General features: G+C 43.8%; 1 protein-coding gene across 9 annotated transcripts in view; it reads left to right on the top strand.

The window, feature by feature from the left end:
* Positions 1 to 14,155, top strand: part of Ryr2 (ryanodine receptor 2) — a 557,252-nt gene that overhangs the window by 512,254 nt on the left and 30,843 nt on the right. For 7 of the 9 annotated variants that reach the window (XM_029547437.1, XM_029547436.1, XM_029547432.1 and 4 more), the window contains 7 exons: positions 470 to 551; positions 1,646 to 2,943; positions 4,518 to 4,582; positions 7,232 to 7,379; positions 10,398 to 10,484; positions 11,315 to 11,536; positions 13,203 to 13,333. In XM_029547437.1, the coding sequence (XP_029403297.1) occupies positions 470 to 551; positions 1,646 to 2,943; positions 4,518 to 4,582; positions 7,232 to 7,379; positions 10,398 to 10,484; positions 11,315 to 11,536; positions 13,203 to 13,333 (2,033 nt within the window). The remainder of the gene's footprint in view (positions 1 to 469; positions 552 to 1,645; positions 2,944 to 4,517; positions 4,583 to 7,231; positions 7,380 to 10,397; positions 10,485 to 11,314; positions 11,537 to 13,202; positions 13,334 to 14,155) is intronic. The other 2 variants (XM_029547433.1, XM_029547430.1) reach the window with 2 other exon arrangements.

Raw genomic sequence — 14,155 nt, 5'->3', positions numbered from 1 at the left:
ATTCCCTGTATACTGTCCTATGACCTCTACACACTTACAGTAGATATGAGCATGCCTGCATGCACACATGCACACACGCACACACTTTATAAATAAGTACATATAAAAAAGAGTATGAAGAAAGAAGTCAGAGTGAAGAAAAATTACTGTCTTTTCAAGTGAAAACTGTGCCAATATGCAGAGACAGCTGAATCTTGTCTGGCCTTAGCATGATCCCCAGGACTTGGATTCTCCTACACACCTGTCAGGCACATGTTCTTGCAGGTACTTCAGCATACACACATCAAAGTGAGCAGTGAAGTTCTTTACTTCATCAACAATTTATTTTAAGTCAGCCATGTGTGTATATTCTATAGTTCTACAATGCCTTAAGGGGTTAGTGTCTGCAACCAGAAAGTTCTCTGTGAGACTGATGTGATCTTGCCACATTCTCTTCCCTTTCTCTCAAATGCAATCCATTTTTTTCTAGGATTCCAGCCAGATTGAGCTCTTAAAAGAACTTATGGATCTCCAGAAGGACATGGTGGTCATGCTGCTGTCTATGCTAGAAGGTAAGACCTTAAATGTGCACTTACTTTCAAGTTCTCTTATATTCTTTTCAGACACATTTGTGCTTTTATTTGGTATCATCACGCAGCAAGACATCACACCAGGAAGCAGTGTTCAGCAGCTCCAATGCATTGCTGGGTGTCTTAGCTTCTTTTCTTCTTGCTATGATACAATTACCCGATAAAAGCAACTTAGTGGAGAAATGGTTGTTTCTGTGGCACATGGTATCCTGGGGGAGGAATTAAGGTGGAAGGGGCTTGAAGCAGCTGGTTGTGTTGTCTCCACAACAAGAGAACAGGGAGCAAGGAACACATGCCTGCTAGTGCTCAGCTCCTTTCTCCAGGACCCCCTGCCCAGAGGATAGTCCTACCCACAAGTAAGATGGGTCTTCTAACCCCAGTCAGTATAATTAAGATAGTTTCCCTCAGGCATTCCTGGAAGCCTACCTCAGTCACCACATGTGTCTACTACACAAACATGTTACGGCAATACCTGTGGCATCTTGCCAATCATCTACCTGTTTGGGGCTTCATAGAACTCCATGTTCTAGAAAGACAATATTCTGTGGGACTTCTATTTAGAAAATAACCCCATTTTTCTGAAGCTTATAGGTAATCTCTTCATTTCTAACTCCAAACTCTGGACCCTGAGTAGATACAGGATGGTGGTTTCCATTCTAAAACATTGATGGAGGGAGGGAAGGAAAAAGAGAGGGAGAGAGCAAGAGAGAAGAAGGAAAAGAAGGAGAAATGGGAGGGGTACTCAAGCTGTCAGTCGCAGCAAGAAGTACCCTTATCTGATAAACCATTTCACAGGCCCAGAAATATGATTTTATGTGTAGAACCCAATTACTTTTGGATCAAGGTCCTTCCAGTGTTTTTTTAATCACCTTTTGAGATACTAGATTAGAAATAATTATCTCTCTGTTCTTGAGGGCTCATAGACTGGGAGGAAATGTAAATCAGTGACTTCGGTTCATGTTTAATCCCAGTTCTGCCTGATGGATTACTGATTGATTGATTGATTGATTGATTGTAGATACCAGTTTTGTCAAAAGTGCTCATTTTTTAAACATCTACAAATGCTTTTCCTCCAGGTAATGTGGTGAACGGAACAATAGGCAAACAGATGGTGGACATGCTTGTGGAGTCATCCAACAATGTGGAGATGATCCTCAAGTTCTTTGACATGTTTCTGAAGCTGAAGGACTTGACATCCTCTGACACATTCAAAGAGTATGACCCTGATGGCAAAGGGGTCATTTCCAAGAGAGACTTCCACAAAGCCATGGAGAGCCACAAGCACTACACCCAGTCAGAGACTGAGTTCCTGCTGTCCTGTGCAGAGACAGATGAAAACGAGACACTTGACTATGAAGAGTTTGTCAAAAGGTTCCATGAGCCTGCCAAGGACATCGGCTTCAACGTGGCTGTTCTGTTGACCAACCTCTCCGAGCACATGCCCAATGACACGAGGCTGCAGACCTTCCTGGAATTAGCAGAGAGTGTCCTCAACTACTTCCAACCTTTCCTGGGTCGTATTGAGATCATGGGCAGCGCCAAGCGCATTGAGAGGGTCTATTTTGAGATCAGCGAATCCAGCCGAACCCAGTGGGAGAAGCCCCAGGTCAAGGAGTCCAAGAGGCAGTTCATATTCGATGTGGTCAATGAGGGTGGGGAGAAGGAGAAGATGGAGCTCTTTGTGAACTTCTGTGAGGACACCATCTTTGAGATGCAGTTGGCAGCTCAGATCTCAGAGTCTGATCTGAACGAGAGGTCGGCAAATAAAGAAGAGAGTGAGAAGGAGAGGCCAGAGGAGCAGACCCCACGGATGGGCTTCTTCTCCCTCCTCACCATCCAGTCGGCCTTGTTTGCTCTTAGGTACAATGTCCTAACCCTCGTGAGGATGCTCAGCCTGAAGAGCCTGAAGAAGCAGATGAAGAGGATAAAGAAGATGACAGTGAAGGACATGGTCTTGGCCTTCTTCTCATCCTACTGGAGTGTGTTTGTCACCCTCTTGCACTTCGTGGCCAGCGTCTGTAGGGGCTTCTTTCGCATTATCTCCAGCCTGTTGCTGGGGGGCAGCCTGGTAGAAGGTGCTAAGAAAATCAAAGTGGCAGAACTTCTAGCCAACATGCCAGACCCCACTCAGGATGAGGTGCGAGGAGATGAGGAGGAGGGAGAGAGGAAGCCCTTAGAGTCAGCCCTGCCCTCTGAAGACCTGACAGACTTGAAGGAACTGACAGAGGAGAGTGACCTTCTTTCCGACATATTCGGCTTGGATCTGAAGAGGGAAGGAGGGCAGTACAAACTAATTCCTCACAACCCGAATGCCGGCCTCAGTGACCTCATGACCAACCCCATCCCTGTCCCTGAGGTACAAGAAAAGTTTCAGGTACTTTAAGTCATCATTAGTAATGCCATCAGGTTCTCGTTCTCTCTCACTCCCCCTCCTCTCTCCCTCTCCCCTTCTCCCCCCCCTCTCCCCCTCTCTTTCCCCCTTGTCTCTCTCACCCTGTCATCATCACTCTGCTTGGGCACATGTGCTCTACCTCTTTCTTACTCTTACACACACCACACATATTTCTCTCTCTCTCTCTCTCTCTCTCTCTCTCTCTCTCTCTCTCTCTCTTGAATTTCTGGGGGAAAAAAAGGCTTTTGGAAGACAAAACTAGATCCACAAGAAACATATATGAATTGTGTCATGTAAAAATGTATCGTCTTTCCATCCCCTCATCTTTATGCTTGTTTTTCCAAGTGTCTGAGAACACTGAGGGAATGAGATAGTCAGAGCCAAAAGGTTTGTCAGTGGGTGGAGGCCTATGTGCTGATACAATGCCAACACCAGTAGCTAGATGGTAATACCAAGAGGTTAGACTTAAATTGCCCTCAAAAGATGAAGAAGATTTGGCCCAGTGAATAAGATAAAGAAGGTGGTTTCTGAAATGAGAAAAGCCAGTGGACTGGAGCCTAGAAAGTTCTTAATCCACTGCTTTTGGAGAGGCGGGTGTGTATAAAAGGTGAGAGACCGGAGGCACATTCATGGAGCCTCTATCTCAGTATAGCCAAAAGGGCTCCTGTGTACGGGCTATGAATTGGCAGTTGACTACACAGCTCCCCAGAGGTGCTCAGAGGTGACGTATGACCCTGCTTAGAGAGCTGAGAAGATCTCTGCCGCTGAAGTCCTTGCTTCCTGTCCTGGTTACCATTTTTTTTTTTTTTTTTTTTTGTCCAGTTGGCACAAGCTGGAGTCATTTGAGAAGAGAAACTCTCATTTGAGAAAAAAAAGTCCACCATAAGGCTGCCATGGGGACAAGTGTGGCAGGCGTTCCCTAAATTAATGATTGACGTGGGAGGGTCCAACCCACTGTAGGTGGTGCCTCCTCTGAGCAGATAATCTTGTCTTATATAAGAAAGCAGGCTGAGAAAACCATGAAAATGAAGCCGGGAAGCAATGTTCTACCTGCTTCTGCTTCAGTTCCTGCCTCCAGGTTTTCTGTCCCGACTTCCCCCAGTGATGGACTGTAAACTGTGGCATGCCGTAAACCCTTTCCTCGCCAGATACTTTTGCTTGTGGGGTTTTGTCGCAACAGTAGAAATCTATGTATGACCCTTTGCAAGCACGAGGAGTTCAATCCAAGGAACCCACATTTTATAAAGAAAAAGTCAAATGTCATAGCACAGGGGCTCATCATCTCAGCTCAGGGGAGGCAAAGGCAGGCAAGGCCCCCGAGTTCACTAGCTAGCAAGGCTAGTCTAATTTAGAAATCTCAGACCTGTCTTAAAAAAAACCAAGGTGTGAGTCTCCTGAAGAATGATGACTTAGGATGTCCTCTGATCTCTGTGTGTATGGCCACGTATGCACATACCTTCCTGCAGAGTCAAGAAGAACACTCGCACCATATACAAGCACCTGCAATAACAATGAAATATTCTCGTTTATTTTTGTTTCCTATTGAAATGTTCAAGGAGCAGAAGGTGAAAGAGGAAAAGGAAGAAAAGGAAGAAACCAAGTCTGAACCGGAGAAAGCTGAGTATGTACCACCACAGGCTTTCCTCTATGTCCGTGAACCTCCTGTCCTGGCCCGGCCCCTGCTCTTTGGGATAGAGACTCTTAGCTTGCAAAGGTGTCACATGACCCCATCTCAGATCTGTGTGAAAACTAGGACCTCGCCTCCTGTAGGGCCGCCCGGATTACCCTCACCTAGGGTCTTCCTCCTCTTTCCATGGGCATTTCCTATGTGTGATTCTCCGTTATCAGAAGAGACCCCAGTGTCTCTATATAAAGGCTGATGTATAAATCTTATAGATGAATGTCTGTCCTTTTGAAGATGGGAAGAAACTAATGAGGCAAATTCAGCTTAGTGAGTTCTGGAGTGGTTTTTCTCTGAGTGTCGTCTGAGGCCACATTCATAGAAGTCTCTTAGAGATTGTTAAAAATGAAAGTTGCAGGCTGGAGAGGTGGGTGAGCTAGTACAGCATTTGCTCCATAAGCTTGAGGACCCGGGTTCGATCCCCACAGCCCACACCAAATCATTGATGTGAGGTGCAGATTTGTAATCCCAGAACTGAGGAGGGAAAGACAGACAGACTGACCCCTGGATAGCCAAGTTAGCCTAATCAGAGAGCTCTAGGCCAGTAAGAGACTTTGTCAGAAAAAATATTGGTGGATGGCTACTAAGGAGCCACACCCAAGGTTACCTTGTTGCCCACATATATGCACATACACACATGTGCCCACACACCCACTCGCAAACACAGTGCAGATTCCTGAGCCCCATTCCACTGTGTGCATGCTAGTGTGAGTGAGCACGCACACACACACACACACACACACACACACATGCGCGCACACACACACACACACACACACACACACACACACACTAATGCATGGGCGTATGTTCCCTGTTGTGGTCTGTACCGATGGGTCTGCATCTTCATGAGCACACGTGGTGTTGTGGAGCCCGGTTATAAACACAGATGTAGGCAATGCGGAGCAGAGCATGAAACAAGGCGAATGCCCAACTCTTTCTCCACCACAGCTTTACATCAGGAATAAAAAACCCTTGTCTCACCCCAAAGGTATGTAAGCTCATTTATCCAGCTAGAAAAGGGTAAGAAAACCTGAAAACCACAGGTTCCTGTCTTATCCCAGTTCTCAGACCAGGCACCAGGACCCACATGGTAGAAGAAGATAACCAACTCTCACCTCAGCTTGTCCTCTGACCCCCACACATGTGCAAGTGCACACACAACATAAATAAGTAACTCTAATCCTTAAAAATGTGCTAAACTTCTAATTCCATTGTTACCTGAAATTAATAAAGCAATAAGATTATATTGATATTAAAGTTAGTATGTTTTCCTTAATAAAATTAAGTGAATGTGTATCTGTATTAGCATATCAATGTCCTTTATTTATGAAAAAAATGTACAGGACTTTGATTTTTAAGTCTCAGTGGTTAGAGACTGTTAAAATTTGAATTAAGGACCAGCAATCTAGCTTAGCAAGTAAAGGACTTGCTACCAAACATGAGGCCCTGAGTTCAATTCCTAGGAGGTGAGGATCAACCTCTGTTGCCCTCTGACCTTCACTACTGTACTATGGCATCTGACCCTGCATATGACATCTGACCTTGCATATGACTATGACCCTACCACAAACGGCATGCCTCCCCACACATATACATAAAGGCATGTCATTTCCCACACATACACATAAAGACATGTCACCTCCCACACACAAAGGGCATGCCCTACTCCTTCCCCCAAACAAATAGCATACCCCACCCACACAAATAACACCCACACAAATAAAACAATCACCTCTAAGCCTTTGAGTGACTGGGGCAGGAAGACTACACATTCGAGGATGGCTTGTGTTATAAAGAGGTAGTTCAAGGCCAACTTGGGCAACTTACTGAAAACCTGTCCCAATTAAATGGTAAAAAGAGGTGTAACTTCATGGCAATCGCTTGCCTGGCATGCACAAGGTATTCCTTTCATCCATAGTAAGAAGAAAGCAAGCTGTTTTGAATAGGGGCTGTAGTGACCGGAGACTCAAACATCTTACTACAAAAATAAAGAGAACCTGCTAAAATATGGGCACAGAAAGCTTTCTGGCCTGAAAAAAAATAATGCTGTTTTGATTCAGATTCTACAGAATTATTCTTCTGTGGTGAGGGCAGGAAATCCTTTTCCTCAATCTAAAACCCAGAATGCAATGATTCTTTGGGGTTTAACTTAGTTTGGGAGCTATAGAGGTCAGTTCCTAAAGTGCTTGCCACATGAATGTATAACCGAGTTTTCTCCCAAAACTCACATACAAGGCGGGACATGATGGCCTACTCTTGTAATCCCAACACTGGGGAGGTAGAGGTGGTTAAACCCTGAGGAGTTGCTGGCCAGAAAGCCTAGCCTAAGAGGCGAGACAGTCCTAGACTGTCTCACAAGTCACGGTGCGTAGTACCTGAGGAGGAAGGATCCTCAGGGTTGTTTTCTGGATCCCACATGTATATGCACATACACGCACATGCTTACATATGAACATATCTGTCCATACATATAGAACTTAGTTTCTAAATAGCTATTGGGATTTATTTGCTCACTTTGTATTTTGCAAAGTAGCTGCAGGGTTCTTCAGGTCTTCTATGTGGTTTATGACTCCTTTGTTTTCACAGAGGGGAGGATGGAGAAAAAGAAGAAAAAGCCAAAGACGATAAGAGCAAACAGAAGTCGAGGCAGCTTCATACACATCGCTATGGGGAGCCGGAAGTCCCTGAGTCAGCATTCTGGAAGAAAATCATAGCCTACCAACAGAAGCTGCTGGTGAGACTTTTGCTACTGATTGGTTGTCCCTGGCTATGGGTAGCACCTGGAAAATCCTTCTACAACCCATGCCTGAGAGTACACAGGCCCCTCATGTAAGAATAGTGGAATGTCTGAGTGTTAATAGCACACATCCTGCCATGTGTTTTGACCTATCTAGATTATTTACAATCTCTAATGCAGTATGAATGTTGTAGAAATGTTTGATATAATGAATCATTTAGGGAATGATGGTAAGAGAAAAAAGTCTATATCCATTTAGGATAACATTTTTTCCAAGTATTTTCTCTTTGCAACTGCTTTGACCTATGAAGGCTCAAGATGTTTGACCTACGAAAGCTAAGCAGATGTTTATCTACCCATTTTAGTGTATTTGGGTTTTTGAAACAGTTTACCTTTATTTTATGTGCACACGTGAAGGTTTCCGTGCATTGATGTATTCCATGTGTATGCAACTGCCTGAGGGGGCTAGAAGAGGGCATCTGATACCCTGGATCTGAAGTTACAGACAGTTGTGAGCTACCATGTGGGTGCTGGGAGCCAAGCCTAGGTCCCCTGCACTGGCAGCCAGTGCTCTTAATTGCTGAGCCATCTCTACAACCCATTGTATTTGTGTTTTAAGGCAGGTGACTTTTTATTCAAGCTACTGCTCCTTCTACAGTATTTATACTGCCTGACACTCTGTGGCTTCTACACACCTTCACGTGGTCTGACACCCCCAAGGCCTCTACCTATGTTACTGTCTTGACATCCCTTGACTGCATAACAGACACCACAGTAGCTCCATAGTCTTCCAACACATACTTTAGAACCTATCAGGCATATTTTCAAGGCTCTGTAATAGTTGACTATAAACTAGGCATAGCCTCCTGGGTCCGTGGAATTTATAGTTCAGTCCAGAACCAAATGAGTCTATCATCCCACCTTCTATTAAAAAGAAATATGTATAAATGTATAGAAGTAAAACAGAAATATATTTTGTAAGTATAAACCAAATGAGTCAGCTTTTCAGTGATGATAATTCAAAATTTTTCTTTAGAGACAAGTAAAAGAAAATGAAACGAGAGAAAGAAGGTAGTTTTTCATAGGTTTTTTTGTAGGAGTAGTTCCAAATCTTGTGTTTTCTCTATATTGTTTGAGTCCATTGAACATAAAGGTTTCTGAGATAACTCTGTGTAATTGTTAATTTGATATGCATCAGTGGTTGCCATAGCAGCAGGCATCTCTCTTTGTAGATGCTCTGGAGGTTGGGTAGGCTCTGCAGTACCCTCTAGCAGCCCTTTGGTTCCCGAGGAGCCTGTTTCTGCCGTTGCATAAGGAAAGCAACTGAGGCCGTCCTTTCGTTTCAGCCTCTGGGTTCCTATGTGTCCCAGCTTTATGTAACTCTTCCACCTCTCTCCATCTCTTTGTAGCTTTGGCATTGGCTTGCCGGTTAGCATTCATCAGACCAATCATGTCCATGATGCTCGTCCCCTGCCCGTAGATCTCTCTTCTCCATGTCTTTGTGACAGTCCCCATACAAAAGCCATAGTTAGATAACTCCGTCTCTGTGACCTCTTTTATTACTTTCTAGGAGATAATACCAATATGATTGGCACAGTTTGAGTATGTTATTCAGTCCTAGTACATCTAAGTGTGACAGTAAAGCTAGCATCCACTGTAGGGCAGGGACCCCACAGAGGAGGGTATATCCATGGAGAGATTAGTGAGAGGCATCGTTAGGGTTAGACATTATCAGGCAAAAGCTCACTTCATGTTATAACAAATAGTAGCTTCCAATGGGGCCTCTTCCTTTAGATCCTCTTCTGCCGAGTTGCTTTGGCCTCTTCTGATTCAATGTAACATACCAACCAGTCACTTAGTGCTGATCTTTGAGCCCTTTCTCTCTTACTTCTAACATAGAACAGAAAACAAACAAGCAACAACCCTCAGTTCTTTCAAAGTGCCTCAAGGGTCTACCTGCTTCCATGTCCACAGCTACGATGTTTTTGCAGTCATGCCTACTAACCTGTCCTCTTTATTTCTCCAACAGCATCTTACCCAATCTAGAATAAAACAGCAATCATAACAGTGGCAAGATACAAAGTATCATATATTAATAGTAGTAGCATATTAAAATGAATAACGGACTTCTTGTGTATTCTCAATAATTCTCGTAGCAAGTATAGGAGGCTGGTTCTATTGTTATGCTCACATTACAGAAGAGGCGAGATATGTTCCAGGAAGGATTAGGTCATTCATCCACATTCTGAATCCAGGAAATGCTAGGACAGACTTCACCTCCCTAAAGTGTAGTCTTGGAGGTTGTAAATGGATTTAGAGATCATTGAATCAGTTTACTGTAATAGACAACTCAAATCTTCATCAGGGGCCTTTAGAACTCAACTTCTGCACACATACACACACACACACACACACATACACACACAAACACACACACACAAACACACACACACACACACACACACACAACTATTCTTTATTAATACCTCTGGAGGTTAGATGAGGGCATCAGATCCCCCTAAATTAGAATTACAGCTAGTTGTGAACTTCTCTGTGTGTGCTGGAAACTGAACCCAGATCCTCTGCAAGAACAGTCCATGCTCTTAACCCTCTCTCCAGCCCCACTCTTACTTCGGGCCCCGTCAGCACTCTCCATGTCTCTAATACACCTTCCCCCTGTGTTGGCTCAGGTAGCCCCCTTGTCACCCCCAGGTATGTGCTCCAGCTCACCTCCTGACATAAGCCTTTCCTAGCCACCTTTTCCAAATTACCACCTCACTCCCTAAACCCTCACCTATGCATCAATATGCCTTTTAGAGTTCTCAAATGATATCTGAAAATGTGGTTATTGTTAGTTCTCACTTTGTCCTTTGCTGTGTGTCTCTAGCACCAAGACCCCAACAGGCTCTCCGTCTGTATAGTCTGAAGTAAATGAATGGATGCTTTGTTTAAAACGTTCGCCCATCTCCGATCTCTTACCCGATGGCCTGCTCTTAACTCTTTCTCTCTTGACAGAACTATTTTGCTCGCAACTTTTACAACATGAGAATGCTGGCCTTGTTTGTTGCCTTCGCCATCAATTTCATCCTGCTCTTCTACAAGGTATGTACATGCATTCTGGTGAGTTAAAGGCAGTTCTGAATGAGAAAAGTGACTGATGCCAATGGATAGATTCCCCTATGAACTGCAAGTGAGCACATTACATCAATTCTAAACTGCATCTTAACCAGAGGGACAGACCCAAGCCCAGACCTACTAGAGATGCCCCAGAAGATGGTGCATGCACTCCTGGCAAGTGAGGGGGAGGAACATCAACTGGCCAGGACCGAGAAGGTTGAGTGCTACAGAGGGTTCACCCTAGTGTTCCCAAGATGATTCAGCTGAATTTCTTACTTGTTATGATTTATGATGCCTGGGTGAGGAGGTCCCTTTCTCACATGACATTATATGGATAACTGAGAATAAAAGTATCTAGTGTTTTTTGTACAGTTTGGGATCCTTATAACTTTTCATTCAATTATCATGAACTTAAAAAATTAACTCTGTGTGTGTGTGTGTGTGTGTGTGGCATAAGCATGTCATGGTGTGCATTCGGAGGTCAGAGAACATTTGGCAAGGGTGTTCTTTCCTTCTACCATGTCCTTTCTGGAGAATGGACTCAGGTCATCAAACTTAGCAGCAAGTGCTTGTTCCAACTAAGTTCTCTCTCAGCAACCCCACCCCCACCCCAGCATAAATTTTAGACACATACTTATTACTTGTATTTGCTGTTGGAAAAGCTGTCTCTTTACCCTTTCCTCATAGTCTTTCCATGATACCATTATGTACTGACTGGACACCCAACTGTCTGCAGATGTCGTGTTTCCATTTCTTTCTGTTTGTGATGACGTGGCACACAGAGAACTGACTGTATTTTAAATGGTTTGAATCAGGTCTCCACTTCTTCTGTGGTTGAAGGAAAGGAGCTGCCTACCCGAACTTCCAGCGATACCGCTAAAGTGACCACCAGCCTGGACAGCAGCCCCCATAGGATCATTGCGGTTCACTACGTCCTGGAGGAGAGCAGTGGTTACATGGAACCCACCTTGCGCATCTTAGCCATCCTCCACACCATCATCTCCTTCTTTTGCATCATCGGATACTACTGCTTGAAAGTAAGTCCCCGGGTACCAGTGTGTTTAGAGTGCGTGGCTGTAGTGTAGACTTCTGGGGATTCCAGTGCTGAGGAACTGCTGAGTATAGCATTTTGTTTAGGATGCTCTAGGGATCCACACCTCTGGGGCATAAGGGAGGAGCAGGTTGGAGTAAGGGAAAATAAGGGGGTAAGGGCAAGAGAGTAAAATGTGTTCATAGGCTTCCATGTCCAAAGCTAGGACAAGAGAGCCTGACCTCTCTGAGTTTCTACTGATCAGTCATTGATTTCAGGTACACTTTCGCCTACTCATAACTATTTATACAGTCAACCTTTTCAAGTACAACTTGACCACACAAATGTGAACCACCTTCCCTGCCACCCATAGACTCTCACAGTTAAATACCTGTCAGGCACAAGTGTTCTGTTGTTAGGTACGGATCTCTCAACATTCATGACAGAAGACACACACTTCCTGCTGTTTCATCCAGAAAATAAGTTGCTTTTATCCCCACATCCCTGCCTGGGGGATGGGAGGTAACAGTGAGCCTTGGTGAATAGAATTTGAGATAGTAATATAATCTCTCTGAGTGGTTTGGATGTCCTCACCTGTGCAAATATATCTTATTTTTTATTTCACTGCCCTGTGCCTCTGGCTATTAAGTCTCATAAGATAGATGAAATGCCAGGACTTAGAATAAAAGACTAGCGTGTGAAATACAGGGGCTTCTTCTACCTCTTGTCCCCCTCTTCTCATGGAGTAAATATTCCTGGATACTTGCTCAGTGTCAGTACCTCCTGTGCCCACATAGACGCTGTCCATGTGAAAAGGGAGTCATCCGCAGATGACAGTGACATCTTTTTTTTTTTTTTTTTTTCACCAAGACTTTTGCCAGTTTTCTTAGTCAGGGCTTCTATTCCTGCACAAAACACCATGACTAAGAAGCAAGTTGGGAAGGAAAGGGTTTATTCAGCTTATACTTCCACATTGCTTTTTATCACCAAAGGAAGTCAGGACAGGAACTCACACAGGGCAGGAAGCAGGAGGCAGGAGTTGATGCAGAGGCCATGGATGGTACTTACTGGCTTGCTCAGTTTGCCTTCTTATAGAACCCAGGACTACCAGCCCAGGGAGCACAATGGGTCCTCTCACCCTTGATCACTAATTGAGAAAATGCTTTGCAGCTGAATCTCATGGAGGCATTTCCTCAAGGGTGGCTCATTTCTCTGATAACTCTAGCTTGTGTCAAGTTGAAACACAAAACCAGCCAGTATACCAATGTTTACCTCCATATAATATATGCATGCTGTTATCAAAGACATTAAAAAACATGCATTCTGTTATGTAAGATTTTTTCACCTCTTTTCATAATATATTTAAATATATTGAGTATTTTGTAATCAACTGTCTTTTTTAGTATTTAGAATGCTGCCATTAATCTCATTATACAATAACCCCGTTGTCTTTAAAACATGCATGTGTATGCGTGCTGCTTTCCCCCAAACCTTCTAGATGCTTCTTTCTGCCTGAGTATAGTTGATTAATTTTTTTTATCTCAAGTTTTTGCCTGCCGCAAGTTCATGGAGAAATAGATCTTTCTAAGAGCTGTTTTGTAAAGATAGTTTCTGTGAGACATGTCAGTCCAGCTAAAAAAGGGTCGACATGCTGATTCCCCCCTCCCCCACAGGTCCCCTTGGTTATTTTTAAGCGAGAGAAGGAAGTGGCACGGAAGTTGGAGTTTGACGGTCTTTATATAACGGAGCAGCCATCGGAAGATGATATCAAAGGCCAGTGGGACAGACTCGTGATCAACACACAGTGAGTGAGGGGTTATGAGAAGCAAGCATTTCTGGGCTCAGGGATTTCAAGATGTTTAAAGAAATTCTCTGCTAGAGTTTCTGAAGGTTTGTTAAAAGTTCAGCCCAAGTGAATAACAGTTATATATTCAGCCAAGAAAATCAAAAGACTAAGAACTTGAGAAGCCTAATGGATGCTGCAGTTTCTGCCTACCTCTGGTCTGAATCTCCTAAGCAAAAAGTGCTTGGAGGCCATTTCCACAGTGCTGGTGGGACTACATCAAGGGGGTGTTGGCACTAGGCTCATGACCCCAGTCTTATCCAGATGCAGAGGAAACAGAAATTATGCATCAAGGAAAGTGGTATTGCATCAAAGGCAAACACTGAATTTGTACTGTTAATGTGCCTGAACTTCCCGAGGACACCATCAACCAGCCTCACATGAACCTAGCAAATGTTACAATGTGATGTCACATGTAAGAGGAGAAACAAACCCTTTACAGTAAACTAATCCAGGGGTCATTTAATCTGTGGGGGGTCAAGATAAGAACAAAACCAGCTGCTGTGTCACATATCAATCTACCTCAACTTATAATTTCTACAGAAGCAGTTACTGACGGTTATCTTTTGAGTGCTTATGCTCCACAAGAATCAGACATGCTGAGCTTGTTTATTCTTTTTTACTTTTTTTTTTTTTTTTTTTTTTTTTTTATCTGATTGAGGATTGAGTCCAAAGCCTCCAGGAGGAGCTGTAAATATTCTGTTGCTGTTATGTCCCCAGCCCTGGAATTGTTGAATCGTAAAAGTTACCATGTCTAGTAGGGCTCTGAGTTTTCCAGTGGGA

Source organism: Mus pahari, chromosome 16, assembly GCF_900095145.1.
Source record: "Mus pahari chromosome 16, PAHARI_EIJ_v1.1, whole genome shotgun sequence".
Lineage (NCBI taxonomy): Eukaryota > Metazoa > Chordata > Mammalia > Rodentia > Muridae > Mus > Mus pahari.
Note: the sequence above shows the minus strand (reverse complement) of the source record. Positions and strands in the feature narration are given on the sequence as shown.